The 13,818-nt window shown below is 50.3% G+C and overlaps 1 protein-coding gene across 1 annotated transcript in view; it reads right to left on the bottom strand.

Moving 5' to 3' along the window:
* Positions 1-4,714: 4,714 nt before the first annotated feature.
* ARL3 (ADP ribosylation factor like GTPase 3) overlaps positions 4,715-13,818 on the bottom strand; it is a 53,971-nt gene continuing 44,867 nt past the window's right edge. Inside the window, exon 6 of the mRNA XM_049764354.1 lies at positions 4,715-4,994. Within this exon, the coding sequence (XP_049620311.1) occupies positions 4,947-4,994 (48 nt within the window). The 3' untranslated portion in view covers positions 4,715-4,946. The remainder of the gene's footprint in view (positions 4,995-13,818) is intronic.

Below are 13,818 nucleotides of genomic sequence, written 5' to 3' on the forward strand. Positions count from 1 at the left end.
TAGAGCAGGTGAAGTTTTTGTGGCTCTAGGCACCTGCAGACCCTCTCCTCAGGAGAAACCCTCTGGGTCTGGTGATTGCTTCATTTTGTCCCTGGTTGGCCCAGAGAACACGCTTGCTTATTTGTATCTGAGTTGTAAGGGCCAGAGTGATGGAAGGGGAGGGGGCTGTTTTTTTATTAATTTACAGGGGTTAGGATCTAACTCAGGGGCCGTGCTCTCCATTGATCCCGCACCTCTGCCCTGAGAAGACACTTTTCTTTTCTTTTTTTTTTTTTGTTTTTGGGCCACACCCGTGGTGCTCAGGGGTTACTCCTGGCTGTCTGCTCAGAAATAGTTCCTGGCAGGCATGGGGGACCATATGGAACACCGGGATTCGAACCAACCACCTTTGGTCCTGGTTGGCTGCTTGCAAGGCAAATGCCGCTGTGCTATCTCTCCGGGCCGAGAAGACACTTTTCTTTTTTGCTTTTGGGCTATACCCAGTACTGCTTTTTCTGGCTCAGCTCAGTGCTGGCAGTTGCTCAAGGTGGTGCTCAAATCCATGACTCCTGCATGCAAAACATGTGATCCAGCCCTTTGAACCATCTTTCTAGCTCAGGAGTGACCCTTGAGCACCATCAGGTGATGACCTAAAAACCATAACAATTTTTTGGCCACACCCAGCAGTGCTCATGAAGGTAAGGCGTTTGCCTTTCATGCAGAAGGTCATCGGTTCGAATCCCGGCATCCCATATGCTCTCTTGTGCCTGCCAGGGGCGATTTCTGAGCATAGAGCCAGGAGTCACCCCTGAGCACTGCCGGGTGTGATCCAAAAACCAAAAAAAAAAAAAAAAAAAAAAAAAACTCTTGGCAGGCTCAGAAGGCCATATGGGATGCTGGGGATTGAACCCAGGTCGGTCATATGCAAGGCAAAAGCCCTACCTACTGTGCTATCGCTCTAGCCCCCCCAAACAATTTAAATAATTAGTTTTTGTTTTGGGGGCCACATCTGGTTATGATTAAGACTTATTCCTGGGGCCTCAGTGATAACATAACGGTAGGGTGTTTGCCTTGCATGCGGCCAACCCGGAACGGACCTAGGTTTGATCCCCAGCATCCCATATGGTCCCCCAAGCCTGCCAGGAGCGACTTCTGAATGTAGAGCCATGAGTAGTAACCCCTGAGCACCAGATGTGGCCCAAAAATTAAAACAAAACAGAACAAGGCTGGAGAGATAGTACAGCAGCAGCAGGGCATTTGCCTTGCACGCAGCCGATCAAGGTCTGATAGTGTTTCGAATCTCGGGATCCCATATGGTCCCACGTGCCTGCCAGGAGCGACTTCTGAGTGCAGAGCCAGGAGTAACCCCTGAGGGCCACTGGGTGTGACCCAAAAACTAACCCCCACAAAATGCAAAGACTTATTCCTGGTTCTATGCTCAGGGATGACTCTTAGTGGGGCCTACAGGACAACACAGGATATCAAGGATCTAATCTGGGTCAATTTGGTCACTTGCAAGGCAAGTGCCCTACCTCCTGTATTATTTTTCTAGCTCCTAATAACATTTTTTGGTTTGTTTTTGGGCCACACCTGGCAGTGCTTAGGCGTTACTCCTCGCTCTGCGCTCAGAAATCACTCCTGGTAGGCTCAGGGGACCATTGGGATGTCTGGAACCGAACCTGGGTCTGTCCCGTGTTGGCTGCATGCAAGGCCAACACTCTACTGCTGTGCTATCACTCCAGTCCCTCCTAACCCTGAGCGCCGCCGAGTGTCACCCAAACCCCCCCCCCCCAAAAAAAAAGGCGTATGAAAGGGTGGTGGTGATGGCCATGATGCGGCCATTTTTCCTTACAAAGCAAACTCGAGAACCAGCCCATTTCTGCAACTGTGAGCTCAGCAGAGCTTCCTTTATCCAGGCTGCTTGCAGCGAGGTGGCATTTGCTGGGGTTTGGACAGACGTCTAAATTATACATTGGATTTTCCACATGACCAAATACCACGTCCTTTCCTTTGATTATCATTTTTCAAAAGGGATGATAAAAAAAAATAAGAGAGACTTTGGAGGGATCAGACTGAACCCTGAAACCGCATGGCACACAGAGCTAAAAATAAAAGAAGTCAGAACTGGCCCCTGTGAAGGGAAGCAAATCAAAGTGAACTCTTGACAGGCATTGAAAGGACGAGTTTGGCGGGTGACCATGGTGTCACCATCCACGCCAGGCCGGATAAGGAGCGGTTGACAGGAGGGAGGGTGGGGCAAAGAGTGGCACAAAAATAGCTGCCGCTTTTGCCCAGAGGGGAATAGATAAATTTGTTAAAAGCCAGACCAGAGAAAAAGAGACAGACAGACAGACAGACAGACAGACAGACAGACAGACACAGACAGAGAGACACAGACAGACAGATCCAGGCCTTTCCAGCTCTTTCTGGGAACCCCCCCTTTCCCAACTTTCAACTCAGCACTGCCCACACAATGACAGTCGCTGGCAGCCAGAGGGCGAAAGGGAAAGGGGCACTGTGGAACAGAGGGGAGGGAAGGTTTCCCTCAACCCTCCCTAAAGCCCCCCCCCCAGTCCAGGTCTCTCCTGCTCTGCCCCCCACCTCCCCATGGCACGCACAAAGGCAGTGGAGTCCTGAGTCTGTCCCCTCGGTAAGGCCTGTGGGGTGGGCACCCCTAGTGCTTTGAGCTTGCATCATTGCAAAGTTGTTGCAGCCTTCCAGCTTGCAGCTATCCTAGGGGCCACAGATGTGAGTGAGGGGCATGGGGGACTGCAGATACATTTTGTTTTGTCTTTCCAAATGTGCTTTTCAGGTCCAACTTCGACCAAGATCTTGGCTGTCCAGCCTTCAGAAGCTCATTAAATTGATGTAAAATACTAAAATGTGTGACAGACTGGGTGGGGCCGGATGACCGAGTTCCAACCTCGCCATCTAGCATGCCTGGCAGTCTTTGGTGGGAAAAACTTTTCAAATGTTAGAGCCATAGTTTGTCTTTGGCTGGAGGGAGTTTCCAGTTCCTTCTCTTGGTTTTGCCTCTCCAGTGAGAGACACATTTGGGTTGCAGGACAGGGCGGGGTGCAGGGAACCACCAGGTTGGAGGTTTGACACCGCCCCTTCTTTTGTCTAGCAAGTGGTTACAGGCCTGTCCACAGCCCCCGCGGGCACTTTTCCTGTCTGGCATTGTTAATCACTTCCACCCTGATGTCCTTGGACTCTCCAGCCTCATCAGCTTCACCTTGGTCCAGAAAACCAGGGGCTGGAGGCCTGAATGCTGGCCTGGCCCTTCTGGGCAGGGCACAGGGGAGTTGGGAAGGAAACATGCCATGCCGGTCTTCAAGGTCTTTGAGAGGACAGCTGGGACCACCAGCCAGCAGGCAGTATCTTACTCATGCCCCATTTCCAGCACCTGAACAGCAATTTTGTCTTTTTGTTTTTAGGCCACACCCAGTGGCGCTCAGGGGTTACTCCTGGTTCTGCCCTCAAAAATCACTCAAGGCAGGCTGGGGGACCATATGGGATGCTGGGAATCAAACCCAGGTTCATCCTGTGTTGGCTACGTACAAGGCAAACGCCTTGCTACTGTGCTATTGCTTCGGCTCAGAAAAATAATCTAGGAGCGGGGCAATGCTCTGGCCTGCACTCCTGGGTTTGAAGCTGGGGAGTTTCTTATTTTCTGTTTTTCTTTTTTTTTCCTCTGGGAAGCTGGAGATTTCTTAAAGCTCAGGGAAACAAGCCCTCTCTGCAACGGAGTAGAAGTCTCCAGTCATTCCCCTCTAATCAATCAATAGAGGACAGTTTGCTGGTGAGCTGCAAGCAGCCCAGCTGTGCTGACTGGCCTTTCTGCGCTTGGCCCCTGAGATTACACACACATGCCGAATGGCCTCCCCAGCAGCCTTCACCGCCAACACCCGCATCCCGTGCCACCCACTTGCCAGCCCGGTAAAAAAGGATCTCTTCTAAAAATCGATCTGCCTGGCTTCTCTCCGTAGAGCACATCCGTGGCAAAGCTGCATTTATTTTTAAAATCTGATAGCAGCAGCAGCCTATTGTGATCATGGAAACACAGACGTCTTTGAGCTTTAGAAATCCCTTCTATAGGAAGGAAACCGGCTAATCTGTGGGCTGCTCCCTGCTCCACTGAGCTGGGGAAAGCCTGTTTGTGCCGGCCTGAGCCCTCCGTGTGAGGCTTTATGAAGGACCTTGTAATTTTTCTGGAATTAAACCTCCCACCTCTCCTTACATTCCAGATGTCATTATAGTCAAAAGTCACGGGAACTGGCCTCCTCTGAGGCCGTCTGGGGGGCGGGGGGGGGGGGGGGGGCTGAAGGCTTGTTTCTGTGGGGACTTGATTCCAGGAAGGAGTCTCCCCTCCTTTCTATATAGACTCTTCCTCATCTCTTTACCTGCAGACAAGATAGATGCTGGAGCCATCTGCTTCTCCTGTCCACTGCAGCCATTGGTGGCTGATGACTGTAGAAATATGTGACCAGCTACCCCAGCCCTTGCCTGCTAGTGGTTTCCAGACCAGGGTGCAAATGTACGTGCAGGTCAATGAAAGCAGACACAGCTGCTGCTGTTTCCTCCATTTTTTTTTCCCTTTCCTCTTTTATATATATTATTTTTTTGGAAAGGAAAAAAACCCACTGGAATTGTCTAAACTGCAATGCAATTTCTCGCTCATTTAAAAGATCTCATTTTCCAATCATGTGCTTTGAGACACTTAATACTATTTCAATTATGCAGAGGAAATAATATAATTCCTTTATTTGAAAAATGATACTGAACCTCAGAGATCAGTTAAATCTACTGCTGGAATGGGGATTCTTTTTCGACTATGTTGGTCCCTCTCTTCAAACAGCTGTAGCTGTACACACAGATGGAAAAACATTTGGTCAGAAAGCAGCAAATCAGTGTTTTCAGGACAGAATTCGGCTCCCTCAGCTCCCGAGCCTCTGTGCGTCTAGTTTTTATTTCTTCTTTGCGTTGACATTTTTGCAGATCCAATTCATGCCGTCCTTTGGGGGAAAGGAGTAGAGAAAGATGGGGTTAGTTGAGGAAAGGCTCCACTCACTGTAGCAGGGGGCCGGCTTCCCACTCCCATCCACCAGCTCTGGGGAGTCTACGGGTTCAAGGACCCACCCTATATCTGAGGGGGAGGTGGGAGGCCCCTGGGAACACAGGAGGGAGACAGAAGGGGCGTGCACAGGGTCTGAACTTGAGATGGGGCCTCAGCAACTCCCTCTGAAAAAACAAACACATCTGCCTGGATCCCAGGCCCGACAGGCCAGGCGCGCTCAGGAAAGATTCCAGCCATTTTTGGCTTTTTCTGAAAGCTGACCTTTGCTCGCGCCCCGTCCCATCAGCCACCCTCCTGGTGCCCCAGTGTGTTTACAGTGTGACAGTGTATACTCAGGCTAAATTAAAATTCTTTCTGGAAAAACAAACCCACTGCTGTGTGTGCATTACTGGACACACACTGGGGCGATGTGCACTGTGTTGGGGGTGCAGGGTGTCTTGCAGACAGGACTAACAGGGCCCAGACCACTTCCGGTAGCTTGAGGTCCCACCAAGCCGAGGGCTGGGGAGAAGGTTCTCTCCATAAGGAACGGTGACCTTGAGTGTGTCCTCTCTGAGAAGGCTGGGGAAGGACAGAGGAGGAACCACAGCAGCGTCACAGCCCCACGGGTGGCGTTCCTCAGAGGCTGGCCTGGCCAGGGTGACCTCCTCTTCACCCCCAGTTCTCTGAATGCTCTCCTCCCCAAGGTCTCTCTGACTTTCAAGGGTGTGTGATTCTCTCCTAGTTCCCAGGACAAATTCAAGGTGGCTCCTGCCCCAGTGCCTTGCCCGTCTCCCCAGGGGCCCACCTTGCATTTGCTTCTCTTGGGGCGTCCGTGAAGGGCAGCGCCCCGCATTTTTCAGTGACACTGGTGCTAGCTGCTGAACCTGAACAGCTGAGACAGCTTACAGTAATAAATATCAGCTGACACCCTGGGCCACTGCACACATTAATCCCATAAACAATACATCACTGCCCAACAACCAGCAGGCATCCTATCTCGCGGCTAATCTGACCGTAACCTGAATTTACAGTGCTTAGAATTCTGCCCGCTGCCATCAAAGCACTTTGGGCAGGACAACCCAGTAAGCCGCTGGCTGGCCCTGAGTGGGCCCCGGGCTTCCGGCAGGGTGAGGCTGGCCGTGGCTCACGGCAAAGGTGGGGAGCGGCCGGCTGTGGTGGGGACAGGCTGGAGGAATGTGATCGGGGAGAAAGGGGGGCCCCTCCAATGGCAACTGGGTCAGTGGCTTCTTTGGAAAAGCTGAGGCCGATTTTAAGGCCATTTTATGAAAAGGATTTATTTAAAGAGGAAACATGTTTAATTTTAGTAGCTAATTGGTTTCCAGGAAAAAAAGGATCACCTGCCAGGAGACAAAAAAAAAAAAAAAAAAGATTTAGCAATAAAGAGGGGATGAGTAAGATCACCTTCCAGCTGAATAGCTCTCAGCATTCCGGCTCTAGGAGCCGCTCAGACATGACCGAAGCCTGCACACTGCACTGTGCTTGCTCTCCTTGACGGAGACGGGTGGTATTTTACCAATTCACCTTCTCAGAGAAACCAAAAAGCAGCGTTCCCACACTCTGTGGGTTCTTTCTTGCTTTATGGCTGACAATAGAGGGCGGTTTTCTTTTATCATATGTAACGGGACATGATGCAGCCAAAGAGACAGGAAAAATATTTACTCAGCTGCAGGGACCCAGGGAAGAAGGTACAGGCGGCTCGTTCCAGGGTATCTGCTCTGGAAGCTGGGGGGGCATTATGCGGACCCCTATGTAGGAAGCCTCTCGAAGTCACAGGGCCGAGGGGGTCCAGTCCCTCCAGCCTCATGCAGCTGATAGAGGGCGCTCAGAGCAGACTGCAGCCTCTGCTGGTGGCACCCATGGGCGTGTGGGACGATGGGGGCACTCTGCATTCTGACAGAGATTGGGGGTGAATGATTATTTGCTACTGAAATGGAAGGGAACTGGGTCTTCAGAGTGCAGATGCACTTGGTCCCAGAGCAATCCTTCCCTACCTACTTTCCTGTCTTCCCTCTTGGGGGTGGGGGGGAACATGAGATGCTGGGGATCAAACCCATGTCAGCCATATGTCAGGCGAGTGCCTTACCAGCTGTACTATCATCACTCCCACCCCTCTCTTTAAAAAAGTAATTACAGGGGCCTGGAGAGATAGCACAGCAACATTTGCCTTGCAAGCAGCAGATCCAAGACCAAAGGTGGTTGGTTCGAATCCCGGTGTCCCATATGGTCCCCCATGCCTGCCAGGAGCTATTTCTTTTTTTTTTTTTTTGGGTCACACCCGGTTGACGCTCAGGGGTTACTCCTGGCTATGTGCTCAGAAGTCGCCCCTGGCTTGGGGGGGACCATATGGGACGCCGGGGGATCGAACCACGGTCCTTCCTTGGCTAGCGCTTGCAAGGCAGACACCTTACCTCCAGCGCCACCTACCCGGCCCCAATTTCTGAGCAGACAGCCAGGAGTAACCCCTGAGCACCGCCGGGTGTGGCCCAAAAACCAAAAAAAAAAAAAAAAAAAAAAAAAAGTAATTACAGGGGCCAGAGCCATAGCATAGTGGTATGGAGTTTGCCTTGCTTGTGGCTGACCCAGGATGGACTTCAGCTTAATCCCCAGTGTCCCATATAGTCCCCCAAGCTAGGAGCAATTTCTGAGCACAGAGCCAAGAGTAACCGGAGCATCATTGGGTGTGGCCGCAGAACAAAAAACAAACAAAAGTAATTACGGTGGCATTTTATTTATTTTGGGTTTTGGGTCAGTACTGTCAGTATGGGGATCACTCCTGGCTCTGTGCTTGGGAGACCAATGCAGTGCCGGGGACTGAACCAGGACCACACATGAGGCCTGTTTTGTTTTGTTTTGTTTTGTTTGGGCCACACCCTGCGATGTTCAGGGGTTACTCCTGGTTCTGCGCTCAGGGCACGGGGTATGGGATGCCAGGATTTGAACCACTGCCAGTCCTGGATCGGCTGCATGCAAGGAAAACGCCCTACTGCTGTGCTATCTCTCTGGCCCTGAGGCCTGTGTTTTATTCCTCGTCCTCTTGCCTCCCCTCCCCTCGAGTGCTCTGGGAAACAGGTACTCTGAGCACGTCCCCACCTCAGGTGAGGAAAGGAGGCCCCGCGGCACAGTTGTCCAAGCTCTTTAACCTCATGCCATTTCTCAAGAACTTCAGCAGCTGCTGGGGAAACAGCTCTGCCTCAGCTTTTATTCACACTGAGCATGGGAGAGGGCAAACTTCTAGATCTTTCTACCATAAGGGAGCCAGAGAAAGAGAGCATGAGGATTAAGGTACTTAACCTGACCCCCCCTTTCATCCTGAAGCACTGTCAGGAGCGACCCCCAAGCACTGCCAGGAGTGGCCCCACCCCATAAGAAAAAAGAAAGTTAAAGGCCTGTGGCCGAATAGAGATCTGAGACTGGAGTCACCAGCCCACGCTCAGCATGGCAGGCTGCAAGCGGGAAGGTGCCAGGGGCTGTTTTCGGCCCTTCAATTCTCAAGTTGCCCTGGCTGCCAGGTACTGGGCCTGGTTGGTGCATGTGGGAGCTTGCAGGTTGGCCTCCCTGTGCGCGCCCGGCCTGGGACCTCCCGCCAAGACCACCACCTCCAGTGGAAAGTCTCCGTGTGGAGAGGAGGCGCCTTCTGCGTCTCGGGTTCCAATTAGTGCCACTTCACTCCCGCCTTCAGCTGGCAAGGGCCTGCCTGCTCTTACCACAGGTGACTGGGAAAAAGATGATCCTTTACTTCAGTAGGTGACTGCCTTGGCCTCCCAAGAAGGAAATGAACTCAGAGTTTGTTTAATGGCGGAACCTTTATTGTTAGAAACTGGTCGGACCAACTTTGTGTGCATTTGATCTGTAGCACAGAGATGACAATCTCAGGTGGGAGGAGTTCTCCCCCTTCCTTTCTCCACCGTCCCTCTCCCCTCTTTGTTGAAACTCAGTTTGAACTGGTTCACGTCCATTTGACGTGAGGGTCAAAAGTGAGGCATCAAACCTCCGTGACTGAGCTTTGGCTTCGTGGAGAGGCAAGAACATTTAGCAGGTCATGCTTTTACCCCCTGTAACAACCACTGGGGGAATTGCCAGTCAGCCACTGGTAGCACCGGTGGAAACCTTCTTCTTTTTTTTTGTTTGGTTTTTGGGCCACACCCGGCGGTGCTCAGAGGTTACTCCTGGCTGGCTGCTCAGAAATAGCTCCTGGCAGGCACGGGGGACCATATGGGACACCGGGATTCGAACCAACCACCTTTGGTCCTGGATCGGCTGTTTGCAAGGCAAACGCCGCTGTGCTATCTCTCCGGGCCCTGGTGGAAACCTTCTACTGACACACGGTTCAGCGCGATATAGTCTTTTCCATGAGAAGCATGGTTGCTGGTAGCCCTGCCCCATCCCTCTGCTCAGCGCAGTGGCTGAGAGGAAAGTGGTAGCCGTGGTTGGGCGGGCCTGGTGTTCAGTGCCAGGAGAACTACGCAGTCCTGGAGGGAATCACTTCAAGACAGCCAGGCGCTCAGACCTGCACTGAGCCACGCAGACTATCCCTGTCCCATCGTGCCTTGGGCCCCCAGGGTCATGCAGCACATACAAAACAGTGCTGGCTGTTACGATATATATTTTTTTCTGCTGATAAAGAGCACTGCGTCTGAGAGAGGACGATGAGATTGCATGCACAGAGATCTGAATAATGTTTAAAAATAAACATGAGGCGGGCTGGGAATATAGCTCAAATGGCAAAGCACGGATCTAGCACATAGGTCCTGAGTTGGGTCTCTGGCACCATCTGCCTCCCATATTTCAGCAGCACAGGGTGTGCCCCTGGTGGCCCCTGAGCATTAGTCTGTGTGCCCCCACTATAAAATTAATCAACGGATCTGAGGTATCTTGCAGATATGCAGTTCCAAGTACAACTCAGAGTCAAAGACAAGTGACAACAGGCTGAGAAAGCAAGCAGTGGTGACTCTTTTTTTAAAAAGGAAATTCTGTTGGCAGATTAAGGAAATAAAAATTCCATAAAAGGACTACCCAGTGGGCCTGCTCCCCACTCCTGTTTGGACAGGAGGAAGGGCATGTGTGATAGGTGTAAGAACAAGAGGTGGGTGCTGACCTCCAGGAAGCTCAAAGCTATTGGAGCAGGTGGGTTCCTATTAGGGCTCAGAGCAGGTGGAAACTGCTGATCTCTGGTAGGAAGGAAAATTATAATTCAGCATATATATATATATATATATATTTTTTTTTTTTTTTGGTGGGGGGCATCATTGGTGGTGCTTAGGAGTTACATCTGGCTCTCAGAAATCACTCCTGCCATGTTCAGGGGACCAGATGGGATGTTGGGATTGAACCCAGGTTGGATGAGAGCAAGGCAAACTCCTTAACTGCTAATGCTATCACTCTGGGCCCCTCAGTATCATTAAAAAAAAAAGAAAAAATAGAGGCCTCACCTGGTGATTCTCAGGAGTCACTCCTAGCTCTGCACTCAGGAATTATTCCTGTAGTGCTTGGAGGGCCATAGAGGATGCTGGGGATCGAATCTGGGTCAATCGTGTGAAGTACCCTACCCACTGTACTATTGCTCTGGCCCCAAGTATCACCTTAGTTTTTTTGGGGGGATACACTGGACAGTGCTCAAGGATCACATCTGGAGGATCTTAGGGGACCATATGAGGTGTCAGGGATCGAACCTGAGTCAGCTATGTGCAAGATAAGAATCCCACCCACTACACCATTACTCCAGCTTACACACACACACACACACACACACACACACACACACGCACGCGCGCACACACAATTTTCAGAGGAAAAAGAAAATGCTTTCAACACCCACAAGGAGTGCTGTGGGTGGGGGATCAAATTCTTCTGGACTAGACTTTCTTTGTCTCTTATCCCTGGTGCCCATTTGGGGTTGGGGGCAGGAGTCCCCAGGCTCCATGTTACCTCCTAGAGAGGTCCCAGGAACCTGAGCCTCATCCCAGGAAAAGTGCCTCCAACTCATTCAAATAAAGGCTTTCTGCTGGGCACAGTTCAGTTTCTCTTTCTCCTCCTCTTCCTCCTAGCCACTCCTCATAATGGCCTCTGCCCATCATGGCAGAGGAATTTCTGTGACCTTTTGGGAGGAGGCTTTCTGGGACTGGGGTTCTCCTTTGGCCTCTGAACCTTTTTATTTATTTTTGTTTGATTTTGGGCCATACTTTTTGTTTGGTTTTGGGTGAAGCTAAGGGGTTATTCCTGACTTTGCACTCAGGAATCACTCCTGGTGGGCTCAGGAGGACACGGAGACATGGAGTGTCAGGGATGGAGCTGAGGTTGGCTTTGTGCAAGGCAAACATCCTCTCTGCCATTCTACCACTCCAGCTATCACTAGAACCTTACTTTATGCTTTCTGTCCATGGCTCCCCTGGAAAGTCTGCTTTAACTTTGTGATGGGCCGGTCCTCTTCCAGCAACCAGGCAAAGAAGGACATTTCTAAAAACTTGTTTTTTTGTTTTTTTGGGTTACACCTGGCAGCGCTTAGGGGTTACTCCTGGCTCTATGCTCAGAAATCTCTTCTGGCAAACTTCAGGGGTAGTGGTCTCCTTGTATTTAGATCAAGGCTATTCCTTTCTTGAACTTTTTTTTTTTTTTTTTTTTTTTTTTTTGGGCCACACCCGGCGGTGCTCAGGGGTTACTCCTGGCTGTCTGCTCAGAAATAGCTCCTGGCAGGCACGGGGGACCATATGGGACACTGGGATTCGAACCAACCACCTTTGGTCCTGGATTGGCTGCTTGCAAGGCAAATGCTGCTATGCTATCTCTCTGGGCCCAAGGCTATTCCTTTCTATGACCCCCATATTTTGGTGGGCCTATGCAAACAATATTTGCCACTCTAACACCATTTTTACTGTGCCCTTTTGACTAATACTTAAAAAAAAACCTCTTAAACTTTTGATGTTAACTTAAACTAATATGTATGTGCATGAATATATAAAAATACTATGCCTTCAAAGTTAAGGAGTCACATAAATCTCATGGCTTTAGGTTTCTTTGTGTACTGCCAAGAAATGTTATAATGTACTACAATCTAGGGACTTGTGGACAGAGTAATTGTACCTGGGTTCTGCCTTATTTTTCTTTTTTTTTTTTTTTTTTTTTTTTTTTTGTGGTTTTTGGGTCACACCCGGCAGTGCTCAGGGGTTATTCCTGGCTCCAGGCTCAGAAATTGCTCCTGGCAGGCACGGGAGGACCATATATGGGACGCCGGGATTCGAACCGATGACCTCCTGCATGAGAGGCAAACGCCTTACCTCCATGCTATCTCTCCGGCCCCATGCCTTATTTTTCTTAATGTTTTTTTGACTGTAAGTTCAATATTTAGGCATCAGCAAGGGGATTTCTTCTGAGAACTCTGTTTATGGGCGATTGTTCTTTCACTGTAACTTTACCTTGTTCTCTTTGTATCATTGTTCTCATAATTAAAAATAAAAAATAAAAAAAAGAAAAAAAGAAAAAAGAAAAAGAAATCGCTCCTGGCAGGCTCAGGGGATCATATGGGCTGCCGGAATTTGAACCACCGACCTTCTGCATGCGAGGCAAATGCCTTACCTCCATGCTATCTCTTTGGCCCCCATTTCTGAAAACTTTTAAATTTCAATTTCCATGGCTCGGGAAGTGGCTCAAAGGATTTGACCACTTGTTTTACACTTAGATGGCCCAGGTCTGACCCCTGGTACCTCAGGGTCCAATGAGCACCACTGAATGTAGCCCAAAGTCAAAACAAAAAGTCTGTTTCACGTTCAGTCAGGGTAAAGAAAGATGCACCTGGGGCCGGGCGGTGGCGCTGAAGGTAAGGTGCCTGCCTTGCCTGCGCTAGCCTTGGACGGACCACGGTTTGATCCCCCGGTGTCCCATATGGTCCCCCAAGCCAGGAGCAACTTCTGAGCACATAGCCAGGAGTAACCCCTGAGCGTTACCGGGTGTGGCCCAAAACCCCCCCCCCCCAAAAAAAAAAAAAAAAAAAGAAAGATGCACCTACAAGAGCTGCAGAGACAGCCCTGGGGGTGAGGCACTTGCCTTGAATGCTCCCAACCCTGGTTTGATCCTTGGATTGGCATGTGGGCCCAGAATACTGCTGGGCTTAATGTTGAGCCATGAGGAGGCCCTGAGCCCTGGCTCCCAGGGATCACTGTTCTCCATGATCTTCAAGTGTGTGTATAAGCCACCAGGCTAAGGAGACATGCTGAAGCCTCTCTCAGTCCCCAGGACTGAGCTAACTTTGATGGTTGTTATTTTTCTCTCAAATGCATCTGGATTAGACACCAACACAAGGTAGAGCCTCACTGTCTTTAAAAACTTTGAACGTTTATAGAAAGTATTGCCTCTTTTTCTAATTTTTGGGCTGTGGTCCACTGGACAGTGTGGGGGACCATGCAGTGCTGCGGACTGAATGAGGGTCAGCTGCATGCAAGGCAAGCACCTTGCTGTACTTTGGTTCTTTTCTTCTTTTTTTTGGGGGGAGGAGCATACCTAATGGTCCTCAGGTCCTACTCATGGTACTGTGCTTAGAATCACTCCTGGTTGGCTCAGGGAACCATTGGGGTGTAAGGATCAAACTAAGTTTGGCTGTATGCAAAGCCAATGCCCTTCCCTTTGTACTATGACTCCAGCTCATTTAGCCTTTTCTTTTGTCCTTTGACCTTCATACATTTTCTTCCAGGTTCATTAGGGCTGTGGTGGTAGTTGTCATGTGACCCATTTAAGGTCTGCTTGGCACCTTTGCCCATTCCTGACCAGCT

The sequence above is a fragment of the Suncus etruscus genome, chromosome 17 (genome assembly GCF_024139225.1).
Source record: "Suncus etruscus isolate mSunEtr1 chromosome 17, mSunEtr1.pri.cur, whole genome shotgun sequence".
In the NCBI taxonomy this organism is placed as follows: domain Eukaryota; kingdom Metazoa; phylum Chordata; class Mammalia; order Eulipotyphla; family Soricidae; genus Suncus; species Suncus etruscus.